The 19,691-nt window shown below is 42.2% G+C and overlaps 1 protein-coding gene across 1 annotated transcript in view; it reads left to right on the top strand.

Moving 5' to 3' along the window:
* Positions 1-7,668: 7,668 nt before the first annotated feature.
* Positions 7,669-19,691, top strand: part of SLC25A24 (solute carrier family 25 member 24) — a 47,193-nt gene continuing 35,170 nt past the window's right edge. The window contains exon 1 of the mRNA XM_014835238.3: positions 7,669-8,230. Within this exon, the coding sequence (XP_014690724.3) occupies positions 8,048-8,230 (183 nt within the window). The 5' untranslated portion in view covers positions 7,669-8,047. The remainder of the gene's footprint in view (positions 8,231-19,691) is intronic.

The following is a 19,691-nucleotide window of genomic DNA, read 5'->3' as shown; positions in this document are numbered from 1 at the left end:
TGTTATAAGTGAATGATACCTCATAAGAAAATATAGTATATATAATCTGATATTTTTTTAATCAAAGAAGAAATATTCAGGGGGCCAGCCCCCTGGCCTAGTGGTTAAGTTCAGCATGCTCCACTTCAGCAGCCCAGGTTTGGTTCCCCAGGCACAGACCTACACCACTCATCGGTGCCCATGCTGTGGCAGCGATGAGGAAGACTGGCACAGATGTTAGCTCATGGTGAATCTTCCTCTGAAGAAACAAAACAAAACAATAAAGCAGTTATACAGAAGTGATGGGGAGGGAAGAGAGAAAGACTAAGAGGTTACACATTTAAATTAAATCTCTGAACCATGAGATCAGGAGTATTTTTTCCTCTGTGATACTCTGTATTTTCCATAAAATAAATATGTATCAGTTTTGTATTCAGAAATGAAATCACAAAGGTTATTTAAAAATAGCAAAAAAAAAAAATGGTATAAAGGAGAGAATTTTAAGGTGGCTGAAAAATTCTAATATAACACAGGTAGCTAATGAAGCTTCTTCGTTTTTAAGATTAAATGCCTTAAATGGCATTTAAACAGAATAAAAAATGTAGAAATAAAATAGGCATATTTTATCCACCTTTTAAAACAATAATTTTATAGTAGTTGATTTTCTTAGTCATCATCTCGCTCTCATAACTCAGCTTTGTTCTCCTAGGGAGAGGTTGGTAACGGGCTCAAGGCAAGCTGAAGTGTCTACAATGTTGTTTATTTACTCACTCTGTCCAATCACAAAAGGCTGCCAGGAAGTCTGTGCAAGATGTTGTCTGGGCAGTAGGAAGTTCCTTCTGAGGTTTAACACATAAACTTGGCTAAAGAAAATTCAAACAGGTGCACATAGCGGCCAGCCTCACTCCAATTCATTCATGTGCAATCTGGATTACTGCAGCCAAATCGTAATTAGGTTGGTAATGATTTGTATGGTCCAAATACTTTTTTTTGATTCAATGATACAAATGGAAAAGAATAGTCTCCATTCTCTACTTTGTTTTTTATTGGTAGCAGTCTTGTTTTTAGACCAATAAATAAATTTATTTTTAAGCAAGCACTTTCAGTTTGATGTCTTTCAGAGAAGATATAATGACTTTTAGTGCTGTAGAATCTCCCAAACAAGTTATGATTATGATTTATGATCCCAAACGAAATATGATTACGTCCAATATAATTCTTCTGTCTGCAGAAGAAGGGACAGTAAAGTACTGCTCCCCTCCTCCAATAATATATTTGAACATAGTGCTTTACAGTGTATTGTCTCCTGATTCTTCCAGTATGCCTTGGAGGAAGGCAGAGCAGACATTATTAATCCAATCTTGTCCACAAAGAAACTGGAGCTCAGATTTTAGGTAAATTTGCTGGAAGTTAAATATGTTTAAGAGAAGGAAATGGGAACGAAGGTGTTTAGAAAGGACGTGGTTGTTGGAACCAGATAAATATGAATATGAATCATGGCTGTCATTTGGGAAAGCCACTCAATCTTGTTGATAGTTTTCATATATGTACAAAAGTGGTATTAATTCATGTTTTGGAGGGTTGTTATGAGACTTCAATGAATAATATATGTAAAGTATCTAGACCTTAGGATGTGTCTCTACCAGCTGTCTCCAGTCAATTCTCTTAAATATCTCTATATTCTCTGAGACAGTTGGAGCTGAATATTTTATGTGTGGAAACAAGTGTAACACTTGGGATGTAATTACCAGGCAGTTTTTACTGTGTTTGCCAGAGTCACTTTGAATTTATTTTTGTGGGGCTGGTTCTTCCCTTGCTTTAGATGAAATTTTGGGCAAGTCTCATGACTTGCCTTACCACTTTCAGTTAATAAAAGGTTCTTCAAAAAAGTAATTAGTATGTTTGGCCCAGTGTAGTCATCAAAACTTCGATCTTGATTTAAAGCTAAACTCTACTTCCGTTCAGGCCTACTGTGGACAAAAAGCCAGTGGCGGGAGAGATGGGTATGTTTGCCTTCTTCTCTTTTTTTTCCCTTTTAGGACTCTTCTCTCTCTAGCTTGCTAGCCCCATCAGAGTCACAACAGAACAGAAAGGAGAGGGAAGGGCTGGCAGGCCAATTCCTACTTGACTAATACTGTGAGCCGCACTGGGTTCTCTGCTCTGACATCTTTCAAAGCTCTCTCTTTCTCTCAGGGGGCTGTTTTGTGGGTTCTTTAAAGACTCCCTACCCCACCCAGTTACTAGGAAACTCTCTTCTGTGGTTTCTTGTTGGGTATCGTGCACTCCCTTTGGCTGGTCACTTCTGTCTCCATTTTCAATCTCTAGGCATGTGATGGGGCCTCCACCGTTTTTGTGCTGCTGAAGTTGATCTCTTCCGATAGCCCTTTAGCCCTTTTAGACAGGGTCTGAGACAACCCTGCCCTGGGTCCCTTGCACAGCCCGCATCTGGGATTGGAGAAATATTCACATATTCTTTGTTTCAATGAACTCTGGGAGTGTAACTTGCCTAAGGCAGCAGCTTCTCTTTTACTTTATCGTGAGAATGGTTAGTAAACATTTCTTAAGCATGAATCAGACACCAGTCCACCGTGCCCTCAAAACCCGTGATTCTTACACCACACTTTTTAGGCAGCTTCATTGAAGCTCTTTGCCCTAGGCTAGAGTTGGGGGGCAGGTCCCCCTCCCCGGGGCGGGAGGCGGGGTGGGTGGAAGGGGGGAACTCAGCACAGCAGCGGCTCTCTTTCAAAGTCCTTTTGTGATCCAGCCCTTTTACCCTCAATGCAGGTAGGGCTTCAAGGGTCACAAAACTGACTTTCCACCACCACTTCTTTGAAAAATTCTACATTATGGTCTTGCATCTCATTTTGGAACAGGATAAATGTCTTGGTATCTTAATCTAAATTTCTATTTAATGGCTTGTTAATTCTGCATTACTTTATATAAAATCTGTGTTCCTATGAAGTTGCCTGTAAATTTGGTTTTTGTTAATTGAACCCCATTTTGCCATTGACTTAATAATTTCAGAGATGCTTTATTGTTTTTTTCTGATTTATTTTTAAGTGGAACTGACTTGAAAATTTGACGAATTATATGTAATCGGATATACTGAAATTTAAGTCAGTGAAATTTAATAAGGGAAATCTGTCTGTACATCTATATCCCCTTCCAGAAAATGCCCTTCTCCTCTTTCCTTTTATTTGGATTCACTGAGAACTGCAATGCATTTGATGTGGATTAAGGCTGCCCCAGCTAGAGAAGCCCAAGGTGACCTGGCCTACATGCCAAACTATACGACCCAGTGGACTTTTTTTATGCTATGAATTAGGACCGCCCCAGGGAGAGAAGCCCAGGGCATCCTCACCTACGTGCCGATCTATATGGCCAGATTCGTATCTAAAGTTATATGACCGCACAATAACCAGACCGCATCTGCACTGAAATCATTTAATGACTTTTTACATCATCTTTTCTTTTCTCCAGTAAAAATAAGTCACGTACCCATGCCTTATAAAATTAGCCCTAACCCTCAACTCAGGGCAGCAGCAGGAGCTCTGACTGCCCGTGGGTCCTGTCCCCATGCCAGCGGGGGCAGCAGCAGGAGCTCTGACTGCCCGTGGGTCTTGTCCCCACACACCAGCTCTGCCTGCCCATGGGTCCTGTCCCCATGCTATTCCACACTATTCTCTAAATAAAAGAGCACTACTGCCAGATCTTGAGAGTCTAAGAAATCTTTCTTTTGACTCCTCGGCTCACCGACCCCGCATCACATTGACATAATCCTTGTCCCATGGACGTTGTTAATCGTTCCAGTGGTGAGTACCTAACCTGAGATAAGTCAAGGAGTCCCTTTTGAGGATTTGGAGAATTTAGCACATACCGGAAAGAAGATTAGGCAAGGCTCTGTCTGGTACCTGAGGTAGTAAGATAGAAAACTGAAAGCTGTTACAACCACGTTTTCTACCATGTGAAGAAAACTGATCTGCATTGTGGGAGAAGATGAAGCAGGAGTACAGACAGGAGCAGAGACACGAGGCAGAGAATCTTGAGGCTGTTCCGGGTCATGGTTCCTGCTTGACCTGAGTTCCAGTGGTGGTGCTTCTCTTTTTGGCTAAGTTAACTCACACTGGATTTCTGGCATTTGGACTCTCCGAACACTATCTCTCTATAGCCCACTAAGCTTTCTTAAAAAAAACCTTTTATTGAAAATAGAAAATATAAAAATTAGGATTTAATATGACTATAAATTCACTGAGTACAATAATATGTACAGTACACACACATGTCATATAAAGAGTCAACATCTAGAAGACATTTGAAGCCGTATAGACGTTAAAAGGGAGGGTTAATTAAAATCGGCCACAATAATGAAGAATCAGTACTGTAACTTTAAAAAGTGCTATATTTGGACACAAAGTTTCAAGGGTTACAAAATGAACTTTATCTCCCGCCCTTTTTTGCAGCACAAAGTTACGTTATATACTTCATGGCTTAAATAGATGACTGAGTCACTGAGAAATCATTCACAGGGATTATGAAGTTCCTGACTCCAGAGGAACCTTTGATTTTGTTACTGATGGAAGGGTGCTGATGTGATATAAATTGTTTTAAAAAAATATATACTAATTTTTATGGGGCCGGTCCCGTGGCTGAGTGGTTAAGTTCACACACTCTGCTTCGGTGGCCCGGGGTTTCACTGATTTGGATCCTGGGCGTGGACATGGCACTGCTCATCAGGCCACGTTGAGGTGGCGTCCTACATGCCACAACTTGAAGGACCCACAACTAAAATATACAACTATGTGCTGGGAGGATTTGGGGAGAAAAAGCAAGAAGAAAAAAGAGATTGACTACAGTTGTTAGCTCTGGTGCCAATCTTTAAAATATATATATAATAATTTTTAAAGATAAATATATTACATTTCTTGTATTGATTTACTTTAGTTTTCTTGGAATGCACAGTGAATGAATATAGACAAAGAATATTTTTTAAAACAGAAAAAAATATGTTCTGTTACACCCAGGTTTTAAATAATATTTTAGTTCCGTATATTTTATTAGTGTATTTTAGGGGGCCCTAACTATACTGATGACTAAAAACATAAAGACCCACTTATCTTCCTTCTTTCCTTTGATCCCCTCCAGCCTGCATTCCCCTCTCAGCTTTCAGTATTTATCCCAAAGCCATTCTTCATCTTTACATTACAGCACCCTCTACTGAGCTGTTAGCAACATTACATTGTGGCCACTTTTTCCAATAGCGGCTGCTTTTCCTTTACCTACAAGTAGGGTCACATTACTACAAAGAAACAAATGATCATGAGTTGGAGGATATTACCAAGATACAAGCAAACAAACTTCAATGTAAAAGACATTCAGTTTTTGAGTATATGTAGCAAAAAGGCATGAAAGATAAACAGCAAAAAGTCCTGTTTTAAAAATAAATGATGAACACTTTAAAATGAGAAATATGCATTTGAAATTTCTCTCTGCACAGCATAATTTTTAAAATGAACGTTAGAGGAGCAATTTTTTATTGTTTCATAGATTCTTAGTTTTATTATTTATATGATGCAAATTTCTTCTAGCTACAGAACCTTGGAAGTTAAGTTATTTTCTGTTCCCCTGAGTAAACTGTATGCCCCATGAGGACAGAGACCCCTTGATACTTCTATAGCTGAAAATATTTAAAACCATGACTACACACCAACACCACTAATTCAAAGCCAATGCTATAGGGTTCATTCTAGCTTTCCCCTTTGCATATTTGTGACTCATGCTCTGACAGCAAGAAGCCTAGTTTTCGTTATCCTCAATGTAGTTATTTATTTGCTCAATCCCCTTGTATGCAACCAATCTCCCAACCCAATAGGCTGCTACCCCGCTCAGCCAGCTTCTTTCTTTGAGCTTTGACCCCTGCTGGGCAGCTTTCTTCAAGCCTGCCTAATGGCTTTTCACTGGTGATTCAGGACGGGAGGAAGGAAGGAAGGAAGGGAGGAAGGGAGAGAAGTAGGAAGGGAGGGAAGAAAGGAGGAAGGGAGAGGAAGAAAGGAAGGAAGGAAGGGAGGCAGGAAGGAAGGAGGGTTGTTTCCACAGAGTAAAATGAAACCTTTCTAGTGTCCAGTGCTGTGCATTTTAACATCCTCATACAGTTGTGCAGCCATCACCACAATCAAAACACAGAGCAGTTCCATCACCCTCAAAAGCTCCCTTATGCTCTTACGCAGTCAACACCCCACCCCGCCCCCCAGCCCCTGGCAACCTCTGATCCGTTTTCTGTCCCTATAGTTTTGCCTTTTCCAGAATGTTGTATAACGTATGGTTGCATGTGTCAGTAGTTCATTCCTTCTTATTGCTGACTACTCTTCCACTGTATGAATGCAACACACGTTGCTTATCCATTCACCCATTTAAGAACATTTTGCTTGTTTCCTGGTTTTGGCAGTTATGAATAAAACTGCTACAAACATTCTTGTACAAGTTTTGGTGTGAACTTAAGTTTTCTCCATCAAAATTTTGACAGGTAATTCCTCCACAAAAAAAAAAAAAGAGGAAAATAAAAACATTTAAGTTTGGGATGACTATTTCAAGCAGCTTCTCTTTAAGTAGAGAATATCTACAGTAGGGGTTGAAGAAAGGTTTTTGAGGACAGATAGAAAATTTGATGACGTTTGAAGGCCTTTCCAAAGGAAGAGGATAACGCTTAACAAGACTGGAAATTGGAAGGAATCAATGAATAAGTTCAAAATTATTTTACTAAACAGACAGTCCTCAATTTACAAACTCTAGATTCACAAAACGTCTTAAATGTATGGTATGAGAGGAGGTAGATTCAGGGTCTGAGTTCCTGGATTTTGTTGGAAAAACTGGCCACTGTTTAGTGATTCAGAAGATGTGGGAAGAGCCTTCCTGACAAGCACAGAGTTGTATCTCCTGCGGATAATAGGAATACAATGATAGTTTCTATTCAGCAGCTGTGGATGAGCAGAGAATTACTACATTTAATGATATCTCATTTGATTGACACTTGAGAGTAGTAAGACCTTTCACATACAGTGTACAACCTTGTTGTTATGAGACAGATATTAATACTCTCATTTTACTGATCAGAGGCTCTTCAGAGAGGCCATGCCACATCTCCAAGTTTACTCAGCTGAAGGATTAGGACCCTGCTATTTTCTAAGTCCAATGTTCCTTCCCCTATCTCATGTTATGCAGTAAGAAGTTCCGTCTCACCTGGGCAATAAACTCCAAGCCCTTACTGCACCCATCTCGAGAGGGAGGGGCCTGAGGTCCTAAGTGCTGTTGGCAGATGTGCTGAGCTGTAGAGCAAAGTACTGTAATCCCTCTTTTTACCACTGCCCAACTGGATGCACATTGATCTTCTCTGCAAAAGACCCTTCTCCTATTTTTCCCCCGGTTTTATTGAGATGTAACTGATTTATAACAGTATTAGTGTTGTGTTCCTTTTGTTTTTTAATTGCTTTCACATTTAACGCCACTGCTTCTTAAAGCAGAATTCCCATCCCAGGTGTGCCACCACCCAACTCGCTCATTTTTGTGAATGGAAAACAGGCCCAGAGACTGTAGTGTCGGTGGAGTCACACGAAAAAGTCATAGATCTATGCGAGACAAAGCCCGATACGGTCCAATTTCCATGCAGAGAACCACCTCTGGGCAGTTCGCCAAGGCTCCAAGCCGGAAGGGAAGGGAGGCTTGAAGTAGCTTGAGCTTCAAATCTTCCGCCCCTAACCCCTTAAAACGCTGATGCTGAAACCCACGACCTCTGGGGGCTTCCTCCTCCTACCGCATCCCTGACCGCGGGACCCCCGGAGCGAGCAGAACTCCCTGCCCAGGTCCCCGCCCCAGCCCTCTCACTTCCTGCCGGCCCCGGGCAGCGCAGGCCGGTCCCTCCGCCTCTGCGCAGGCCGCCGGCGCGCTCCTCCCCCGCAGCCGCCGAGCGGCCACTCCCTGCGCGCCAAGCCGGCTCGGGTAGGTCCCCGTCGCGCCCGCGCAGCGCTCGGACCCCCGGTGACTCCCCTCGGCTGGGCCGCCCCGCGCCTCCGGGACCATGCTGCGCTGGCTGCGGGGCTTCGTGCTGCCCGCGGCGGCCTGCCAGGATGCCGAGCCGCCGACGCGCTACGAGACCCTCTTCCAGAAGCTGGACCACAACCGGGACGGCGTGGTGGACATCGGCGAGCTGCAGGAGGGGCTCAGGAGCCTGGGCATCCCCCTGGGCCAGGACGCCGAGGAGGTGGGTCGCTGCTGGGCGCAGCCTGAGGGCCAGGAGGGCTGCGGGGACTCGGCGCTGGCAGGACCGAGGGGGGCGGCCCCGGCTCTGCCGGGAGGAAGGCGGAACTGTGGCTTCCAGCCCGCGAAGGGGTTCAGAAGCTCAGGAACGGGGCGCGCGGCCAGGTACCCCCGGAACGGATGCGAGTCGGGGTCTGAAAGGCTACCGGTGTTTTTCCAGACAAAATTAGTGCAGCGAACACTCTGGCCCACCCACCGTAACAATGGAAAACCTTGTCCCACAATATTTTTGATCTGAATGCATTCCAGGTCTTTTACCTGCCTTTTTGCGCCTTTGCAAACATTTAGTCAAGTTTTTTAGCTCTCAGCCTTTGCAAACATTTAATCAAGTTTTTTAGCTTTCAGACTTCAGTGGGCCCCAAGTTCTGTAACAAGGCTCACACTTTGTATCTCTTCGAGGCTGCTTTGTTACACCAGCTAGTTTTGTCTGCTGTTTCAGAACTGTTTGAAAACCCATCGTATGTTTCCCCCAACTTCCTGTTGAGGACAGACGACATTCCATTGTTTAAGGCATTCTTAGTGCCCTAAGTACATAAATTGATCTGAAGGGTTAGCCCGTCGCTGAGCAATTTCAGCTTCTCTGAGTCATTTTAAGTGTGTCCCTGAAGTTGAGGTCCCTTAGCGGGGTGGAGAAATTTGGAACCTCTCCAACCCCACTGAAACCTCAGAGGACATTTTGGCATTCCGTGTCCCAAGACGGAAAGTGATTAGGTAACTAGAATAGCCGACAACTGTTCTACAGTTCTATTTTAACTGCCCATCAATGTCTCTGGTAGTTACAGCCTCTTCAGTTTACTGTTTCTTCTTGAGTCAGAGTTACTAAGTTACAATTTTTAGGAAAGTGTCCATTTTGTCAATGTTTCATAATATTCACTTACGATTTGATAAGTTCTGACTGTATCTGTATTTATGTTCTCTGTTTCATTCCTGCTATCTATCTTCCCCACCCCCTTCAATCTTGCCAAAGGTTTATCTATTGTATTTGTACTTTGCATGAACCAACTTTGGTATATTTTGCTGAATGTCTCTTTTTAAAGTTCTCTTCCATTAATTTCTTCCATTATTTCCTTCTACTTTCTTTGGGTTTTCTCATTGGGTCTTTTTCTAATTCCTTGAGTTGAATGCTTGATTCATTAATTTTGAGCTACAGTAGCCCTTTAATCTCTTCGTTAGCTGCTTCCCACAAGTTTGTGTTTTTGTTGTTATTTAGCTCTAAGTATTTTCTAATTTCATATATAATTTCCTCCTGGAGCCATGAATTATTTAAATATGTGCTTTAAATTTCCACATTTTTTTGTTGGTTCTTGGAAAATATGAATAAAATACACAAACCTCTGGCAAGATTGATTAAGAAAAAGAGAGAAGAACTCAAAATCAGGAATAGAAAAATGTCTTTAGTTTTCCAAAATTTATTAACATTATAAAGTAAGTTGTATAAAACTGTCTGCAAACACATTGAACAGGATGGCATATATTTATCACTAAATGTATTTCACACATATACCTAAAATATATTTTATATATACGTACATATACGCATAGATAATACCACTCCCTGTACTCATGCCAGATATTAATAACTATTGCCAGTACTCTTTTTTGACTGGCACATTCATCAGTAAAAGGTTAATAATGGTTATTTCTGGATGGTAGGAGTTAAATCACTTTTTCAGTTTTTTCTTCACAATTTTTGTATTTCAATTTTATAAAATGATTGTACACTATGTTATGATTAGAGAAAAAAGGAAGTTAGTTTTTATTTTGGATAAATATCACCTCCTTTGGGATGAGGCTTTCTAGGCCGCCTTCTGTAGACGAGTTGATCACACCCTGCTGTGTGTAGGTTGTCTGTCTCACACGTCACTACTCTTAGAATTTTCAAATACTGTTATCTTTGTTGACTGTGCACTCCACTAAGACCAAGCATCTTGAGGAAGGGGATCATGTCTTATTCATCTAAGCAAAGTAATTCAAAAAGATTTAGGACTGTGATTTGAAATACCCTAAACAAGGTGTGGGCTCATTTGAAACAAAGAGAAAAAGGGCAAAATTTAATTGTAAAGCAGTTGTTAGTGCTTCTAGTTCCAGCATATGTAGGATAAGATAATAAAAAATCCACCTGTTGCAAGATATCTAGAAATGCTGGATAAAATAAGATAAACACTTAAAAAATACCTTTATTTTTCTTTTAGAGCAGTTTTAGGTTTATAACAAAATTAAGAGGAAGGTACAGAGGTTTCCCATATACCCTCTGTCCCTACACATCACATGCATAGCCTCCCTCATTGTCAACATCACTCACCAGAATGGTACATTTTTTACCAAGGATGAACCTACATTGACACATCATAATCACCCACAGTCCACAGTTTACCGTAGGGTTCACTCTTGGTGTTGTACATTCTATGGGTTTGGACAAATGTATAATGGCATCCATCCACCATGATGGTATCACACAGCCTGTTTTCCTTGCCCTAAGAATCCTCTGTGCTCTGCCTCATCACCCCCTCCTCCCACTGATCTTTTTGTTGCTTCTGTAGTTTTGCCAAACAAACATCTTTTTACACGCATAGATTGGCTTGTAAGAAAATAAGAAAAATCTAGTCAAAACTGCCTGGGTTTAAATCTTTGTTCTGCTATTTACTAGTTAACTTTGGGCAATTTTCTTAATCTCTCTAGCCTCAGTTTCCTCATCTGGGACAGAGGTAACACGACTACCTGCCTCAAAGGGTTATTATGAAGAATAAATGAATTAAAATATGTAAAGTACTTAGAAGAATGCCTGGTACCTAATAAGCAATCGGTTAACTGTTAGCCTTTAATTACCTAACACTATTATTACAATCCCTACTGAAAGACTGTGCAATTTATGATTGTAGATTTGCCAACTTTTCTTTATAATTGTCAATTTTGCCCTCTTACATTTTGAGATTATATTATTGGTGTATTCAAATTTAGCCTGTTGTATCTTCCTGTTGGATTGCTCCTTTTATCATTATGCTTGCTTGCCTACCCTTATAGCATAGTTTCCCCCATATTTTTCAAATGCCTGAGTCATTGCAGTAACCAGGATCATTTTGCCAGGTCACCACTGGAAAATCTTCAGCTTTTGGGCTCCTACCTTGTACGAGGCATTATCCTTGCCCACAGGGCTCTTTGCCTGCTGGGCAGTGAGCGAACCAGTTCCCAAACCCCATGTCACTGCCTCTTGTCTTGGACCACTCCTGGCACTAACTGTGTCAGTTCTGGTCCTCCAAGGAGCAGAAACCAAGATGGGAAGGGTGTGTAAAAGATTTATTGAGGGAAATGTCTGTAAGGGTAAGGGAGAGGGAAGAAGAGTAAATCGAGAGCATCTTTAGACCATGATGCAAGCTTAATCCCTGTGAGAAGAGTGCAAGCAGGAAGGACTGGTTTAGGAAGAACCTCAGATCAGAGCATAGTTCTTAGAAAGTCTCTGCTAGGCTAATGGGGCGTCACTGAGGAAATGCTGTCTGTTAGTGGAGTCCTGCATCCGGCGGCCCAGGGCTAGTACCCTGCGGTGGCTGGTCCTTGGTTGGAGCAGCCTAGGCAAGTGTGGACTTGGTGTGAGTGCTGCAGCGGGTCCAAAGGTCCAAAGGTGTGGCAGGGTAGGCTTTCAGTCAACTCTGCTCCCACAGCGGGTGGGGTTATCTTGAAGGGCGATCTAACCTGGGCACCACAGACCACACCTTGTGCCACACAGATCTGCTTCTCTGCGTACATTTGGGGAGTGCTCCTTCATGGTCCTCAGCCTCTCTTCCTGAGGGAGGTCAGTGGGACAGACTACAGCCCCCACTGCTTCAGCTGGTTACAGATGGTACTCATTATTTCCTTTACTGGCTGTTCGTTTTAAATTCCGCTCGCACTCAGCTATAATCTCTGCAGGCCTTTGTGACTTACCTGGTGGTGTGACTCACACCTTCATTCATGAGGGGTCTGAGCTTCTCAGGCCAGGGGTGCTGCATGTGCCCATTCAGAGTTACAACTGGGCGAGGGAGTAGCGGGCAGCATCCGTGTGGATCCCCTGAGTGCCATTCATATACCTCTTTGTCTCCCTGGGTAAAAGCAGCCTACACGTGCTGATCAGAGCCGATTTACACCTATAAGGATCGTGACTTCTTTTCTTTCTTCTTGGTCCCTGGACACAAGGAGTTCCAAATGTCCAGGTGGCAGTTGTAGTTCAGTGGGACCCTTGCTGTGTTTTCTGGCAAGAGTGTATCCTGTTTGGGTACCAGAAACTAACCCTGCAGAGCCCAGAATTGTGGGCACAGGAAGCAAAACGTCTCCCACTGGGAGTAATAGTAAGGGAACCACTCCTGCTTCCACCTCTTGATTCTTGGACTCATGGTTCTTGCCAAGGGTGGCAACCCATCTTTGCCAAATATTTCCTCCTAGGTGATACTTCAGCTGTGCTTTCAGGGGTATGTGATATTGCCAGGGGATCCCGTGGTCATGGGCCCACTCCCGGACCTCTTTCACTGTGAACTATCAACTCTGTTTTGCTCTCTCATATCAGTTCTGTAAAATGCTATCTGTCTTTCTCGTTACGCTGGCCATGACTTCTGTCTTTTCTACTTGGTCCTATAGACTCTATGCCCTGCCTGGATGTCTGTCTTCTATGACTCTTTGTGACTACTTGCGTTCTCCGCAGTGCACAGGGAAGGACTGTCTCCTGTGATTGTAAAATTCTCTTTTGTGGGAGAATTTGTTCTTGACTGGATCACAGCACGTCTTGTCAAACAGAATTAGAGTTTGCCACTGCTCGACAGCTCTTGGGGGAAACGTTTATCGCAAAGCCTACCGTATTACTTATGACTAACCATGGCACAACCTCCTTCTGAAGGCAACCCCGTGGGCATTTTAAGGACACGTGATGGTCCTCTCTGGTTTGTCGGTACTTGACATGATGACTGAATAGAGCAAGAGCCAACAGATCATGGCTTGATTAAATCTTCTTTGTGAATTTTTTAAAAAAATTTATTTCTTTGGAGCAGTTTTAGTTTCACAGCAAAATTAAGAGGAAGGTATAGAGATTTCCCATATTGCCCCTTCCCCTACATATGCGTTATCAACATCCCTCACCAGAGTGGTACATTTGTTACAACTGATGAACCTACATTGACGCATCGTTATCACCCAAAGTCCATAGTATACCTTAGTGTTCTCTCTTGGTGTTGTACAATGATATGTATTCATCTTTACAGTATCATACAGAGTATTTTCACTGACCTAAAAAATCCTTGGCCTATTTTTTTTTTTCAAAGATTTTATTTTTTTCCTTTTTCTCCCCAAAGCCCCCTGGTACATAGTTGTATATTCTTTGTTGTGGGTCCTTCTAGTTGTGGCATGTGGGATGCTGCCTCAGTGTGGTTTGATGAGCAGTGCCATGTCCACGCCCAGGATTTGAACCAATGAAACACTGGGCCACCTGCAGCAGAGCGCGGGGACTTAACCACTCAGCCACGGGGTCAACCCTCCTTGGCCTATTTTTGTAGGCATATTGTGCTCTACCTAATCATTCTCCCATCCATTTCCCCAACCCCCTGGCAACCACTGATCTTTTTATTGTCTCCACAGTTCTGCCTTTTCCAGAATGTCATAGAACTAGAATCATATAGTATATAGCCTTTTCAGATTGGCTTCTTTCACTTAGTAACTTGCATTGAAGTTTCCTCCGTGTCTTTTCATGGCTTGATAACTCATTTCTTTTTAGCGCTGAATAATATTCCATTGTTTGGATGTACCACAGTTTATCCATTCATCTACTGAAGGACATCTTGGTTGTTTCCAAGTTTTGGCAGTGATGAATAAAGCTGCTGTAAACATCTGTGTGTAGGTTTCTGTGTGGACGTAAATTTTCAACTCTTTTGGGTAAATTCCAAAGAACATGACTGCTAGATTGTATGGTAAGAGTGTGTTTAGTTTTGTAAGAAACTGCCAAACTGTCTTCCAAAGTAGCTGTACCCTTTTGCATTCCCACCAGCAAGGAATGAGACTTCTTGCTGCTCCACATGAATTTTAATTAAAGAGTACTCTATAGTTAGGAAAATAAATTACATAAAAAAGTAGAGTTTTTACTGTGAAACTATACCTCCAGGTTTCCAGTGGAGTAGGATGAGGAACCACGGGTATATGTACAGGGAAGCCAGAGCTCTCTGTGGCCTCCCTTTGCATATTCCCTAGAGTGGGGTTAAGAAGAAGCCACAGACATCATTTATGAGTATCTCCTCACTTCTCTCTGGGATCCCAGCTGACTTAACTTCTGTGCATTTTGAGCTTATCCTCCCACGTGCACTGCCAACATCTGTAAGGACAGAGCGGGGACCCTGGCTGTTAGAGCGGCCTTGGTGGAGCCACCGCAGAGGCTGGGTGAAGAGAAGGAACTGGGGATGGAGGTGGGAGAGAGTGCAGAAGGAAAGGCCCAAGTGGGCAGATTTCCGTTAGGTTCCCAATTCCCAGTCTTCACTACAACAATTAAGTGCTTCAACCTTAGAAGAATTCTTCGAAAGGTGTGACCAAACAACTTTAAAAAAATGTTGGACCTCACCACCAGTCATGATGGCCCCACAGTCCCTGTTCCAACATCCCCTATGCACTTTTCTCTAAAAAGAAGCTCTACCTTTAGAGACAGTCCTGTGCAGAGGTCTTTCCAGAAGTTTCTGGGGAAAGAGCATGAGTTGTCCCCTCTAGGCTCCTCCTGGAGTGGGGTGGGACTAGGGCATCTGATCTGCTTACCTGGGGGTGCAGCCAAAACGCCATGGCCTCCCCGCTCCCCAGCCCGGCCCCCACCTGAGGCTCCCAGGCCGAGCCTCCTGCGCAACACCTGCCTCTGCCCTGGGGCGGTTGTGATGCCCCCTCTCCTCCCTGCGCTCTACCTGCCAAGTGGCTTTGTCTTTGGTGCCTCAGAGGATGCTGCTATCTTAGGTCTCTGCCAGCTGCACGTGTGGTGGGCGCATATCCCCTTCTTCCCTCTCATTTCCACCTCTGAGAGACTTATGGGGGCTGCAGGACCACCTCTGCCACCAGAGACATCCCAGATGGACGCCCTCTGTAAAGGACTCTTTTGGTACCTGGACCTTGATGAAGACGGGACCCTGGACATCCTTGAGCTTCAGGAATGCCTGCAGGATGTAGGGAACATTCAGCTCCAGGGGGCAGTGAAGGTGGGCCTCAGTGGGGCTGTGGTCAGAGAGATGTTGGTGCTGGGAGCCCTGGAGACAACTTGGGCAGAGACGGATGAAGCCAAATTTACGCAATTGCAAGTTTGACCTGGGCCTCACTAGAGTTTTCAAGTCCATTACCAACGTTACTGTATTCAGGATAACTCAACACAGTTAATACTTTTCTCAAGCATTTTTCTTAGTTTTCTCCCTGGCTCTAATAAAACTTCCAAATTCAAATTGCACTCAAGATGTTGATTGCAACCTTGTTTTGGGGGTCACCTTGTTCGGTGTACTTACCTGTTATTAGTAACCTAGATGGGCATCTTGGCCAAAGGTGCTCTTTCCCCACTATGGGGAATTGAGATAATCACTATATGTGTGTTTGGGAGTAGGGCAGTAATGGGAAATTCTCTAATATTATATTTTGGTTTCCATTCCTGGAAGGAGGGCATTCTGTCTGAGTGGCTTGTCCTCTTGCGTTTTCACCAGTGCTGATGTTTCCTTGTAACAAGGCTTAATTATCAGACTTTTAAAGACTGAATTTGGGCATCATTTCCTTTGCAAATCCTTTTTTCCCAGAAGCCTAGGTTACAGGCTCCTTCTTAGTATGTGTTGCCTCATACATGTTTCTGTCACTGTATTTCCAAGTTATTTTCTGTTTGGAAGTTATTATTGAATATAATTCTTACTTTCCAATTATATTTGCCCTTTGGATGTTTAACCCACTAGACTGGGAGATCCACGAGAGTAAGGACTGTTGAATTCATTTCAGATAATTGGTACTTTGTGCTCAAAAAACTGTTGGTTGAGTTCTGTCATGTTAGGATTTAGTAACTCTCTTCCTATTAGCTGTGTGAGGTATAGGAGTGTTCATTGTAATCATCCATTGGGTAATTGATCGTATACATTTTTAGCACATTTTCTATGTGCCAAGCACTGTGTCCTGGTTTCCTCATTTGAAACATCAAAGGCCTGGCTTGGATGTTGTATGTGGACCAGGACAGTCCAAAACGTTATCTCTGTAAAGTTCACTTGGTTTTTTAAATTCCCCCCAAAAGTGTTTTTCCTTTTAAAGCTAAATGTCCTTCATGCTTATTATACTTAGATTTTCTTGTACTTGGGTTATACTTAGATTTTCAAGTATGACTTGTTTATTAGATACAAACTAACCTTTCGTAAGAAATTCTGGATTGTGCATAAACAAGTTCAATCCTTTAAAACACATTTTTTCCTTATCAAAACAAAAGTTTTTGCAAACGCGTCTTTTGTTTTTGGCAAGAGATGATGTGACCATATAAAGGCCTTTTATACCCAGTGATGACTGATGAGGGCTCACATATCAAAACTGAGGAAGGGGCCTCTCTGGAGGGCCCTGCACCAACCGCAGGGAACCTTATGTTTTAGGGAACACTGATGTGGCCTTTCCTCAGGTGACAGTGACATCTCTAGGAAGTTCTGATATCTTCCCCCGCATGTCTCCAGCTTCCTTAGTAGAAAATTCATTTATATAGATTGAGAATTCAATTGATTTTTTTTTGGTGAGGAAACATCTGTTGATGGCAACGTCTGTTGCCAGTCTTCCTCTTTTTGCTTGAGGAAGATTGTTCCTGAGCTAACAGCAGTGCCCATCTTCCTCTATTTTATACGTGGGACGCCTGCCACAGCATGGCTTGATGAGCAGTGTGTGGGTCCACACCCAGGATCCGAACAGGCAAACCCCGGGCCACCGAAGCAGAGTGCATGAACTTAATTAACCACGATGCCACCGGGCTGGCCCCTGGTTTTGTTTTGTTTTTTTACCTTGAAAGGTGAGAGACTGAATATACAAATGGACAATGGTTAAACCATATTTAAAACTGAACTTTGACCCACAACCTGCAGCAGGCTGCCCAGGAAACCAACACCTTATCTACCATAAACAGCCCAGGAAACTAGCCTGCTATAAGTCGGACTGACAGGAAACCAGATTGCTGTCTCTAGTGACAATCTGGGAAGCTAAACAATAACTTCTGAAACAGGCAGCCCCAAAATGGCTAGCAGTTGATTAATAACGGACAGCTTCCCTAATTTTTGTCCTACTTCCAACTTAGGACCAACCAGAGAAAGCCAAATATGGACCCCTAACCAATTACACGGTGTGCCCCTCTTCTAGTTAGCTCACCTACAGCTTCCCCAGGCCACCGGCCTTTCATCAGGGCACACCTGAAGCCTCCTTTTTTCCGTTATAAGGCTTCCCATCCTCTGCCAAAACGCAAGGGACAGTGGCTGACTCCCTTGCTGTAGCAAGCTCAGCCTTTGCTTTTCTCATTTGATTGGTCTTCATTTATTTCCACGTAGGAAGACACAAGAAAATTCAAAAGTCAAGTCCTAGTCTTTCATATTACTATAAATCGAAATCATTAGGCAATTGTAACTCTGGGAGTCCTTATTTACTATAAGAAAAGTTAAAGAAATATGGGTGAAAAAGTCAAGCTATACAAAGATAGGGTCAGTCATGCCCTGTAACTTGTGGTTTTGAAAGTGTTCACTGACATTTCCATTGACCAAGATATACACTACTTAGATGAAACTTTAGTACATAAATGGGGCCCCAGAATGCTGTGACATTTTCTCTTGGATTAGGCAGATCTCAGTATATGTGTTGAATAATCAGGAAATAATTTCCAGATGAAAATCATCCTCAGTCTAATTTGTGAAAGTAATTAAATAGCAATAGTTATTTTTCAGTCACAACACAAATGTATTTGCTTTTAAAACTGTAAATAATAATTGATGGTATTGGAATCAAGCTGTTTAGGTTGCAGATAAGATAATCCTTCTCACTCTAGCTTAAACTAAAAAGGCTAGAATTCTCTGTAGATACCCTTTATCAGATTAAGGAAGCACCACTCTATGCCTAGTTTGCTCTGAGTTTTTAATCATGAATCATGTTGAATCCATCAAATGTTTTTTCTATATTTATTAAGATGATCTATGATTTTCTCTTTTATTCTGTTAATGTAGTAAATGACAAGATTTTTTGTTTTTAATGTTACCCTAACCTGGCATTACTGGAATGTATTCATCTTGTATGTATGTGTGTGTGTGTGTGTGTGTGTGTGTGTGTGTGTATGATATTGTCCATTTTATATATTGTTATATCCATATATTATTTTATATAGAGAGAGTATTGTCCATTTCATATATAGTATTATCCATTTTATATATTGTTAGATTTGTCTTGCTGCCATTTTATTTAGGATTTTTGCATCTATTTCACTAATGACATTGCTTATAATTTTCTTTCATGGGAATGTCTTTAAATTACCGATTAAAATTTTTGATACTTATAGGACTACTCAGATCTTCTGTTGACTTGTGTCAATTTTTGGTTAGTTCTCTTTTTTCAGGCATTTGTCTATTTTGTCTCAATTTTCATGTATATATATATATATATAGTGTGTGTGTGTGTGTGTGCGTGTGTGTGTATGTGGGTGTGAGGAAGAGTTGCTCTGAGTTAACATCTGTTGCCAATCCTCCTCTTTTTTTGCTTGAGGGAAGATTAGCCCAGAGCTAACATCTGTGCCAGTCTTCCTCTACTTTGTATGTGAGATGCCTCCACAGCACGGCTGATGAGTGGAGTAGGTCTGCACCTGGGATCTGAACCCGTGAACCCCAGGCTGCCAAAGCAGAGTGTGCGGAACTTTAACCACTTGGCCATGGGGCTGGCCCTTCAATTTTCATATTTTTTGATATAAAGTTGTTCATAACATCTTTAATATCTATTGTGTCTAGTGATTTTCATCATTACTTTCTGACATAGGTTATTTGCCAGTTTCAGGCATTTATCAGTTTTATTGGCCTTTTCAAAGAGCCATCTTTTAATATTGTTGATCCTCTCAATGGTATATTTGTTTTCTTTTTATTACTTTTTACTTTGTATTTCTTTTCTTCAACCTTTTTTTGTTTACTTTTTTTTCTAATTGCTTGAGATCAAGGTAAGCTTCAATGATTCATCATTATTTCCAGCCTTCCTTCTTTTCTAATTATGCATTTTAAGCCATAAATTTTGTTGCACCTTGTAAGTTTCAGACTTTTTTCTCTCTGAGTCCAGAGCGTGGAGGACTGACCATTATACTATCCTGCCACAATGAGGCATTATTTTCCCAGAAGAGCATGACCATCAAACCAATAGAATTTGTAAGCTTTGAGTGGGTGATTGCAAGTGTCTTAACAGGCAGAAGG

The sequence above is a fragment of the Equus asinus genome, chromosome 16 (assembly GCF_041296235.1).
Source record: "Equus asinus isolate D_3611 breed Donkey chromosome 16, EquAss-T2T_v2, whole genome shotgun sequence".
Taxonomy (NCBI): domain Eukaryota; kingdom Metazoa; phylum Chordata; class Mammalia; order Perissodactyla; family Equidae; genus Equus; species Equus asinus.
This window is presented reverse-complemented; position numbering and strand designations above follow the sequence as displayed.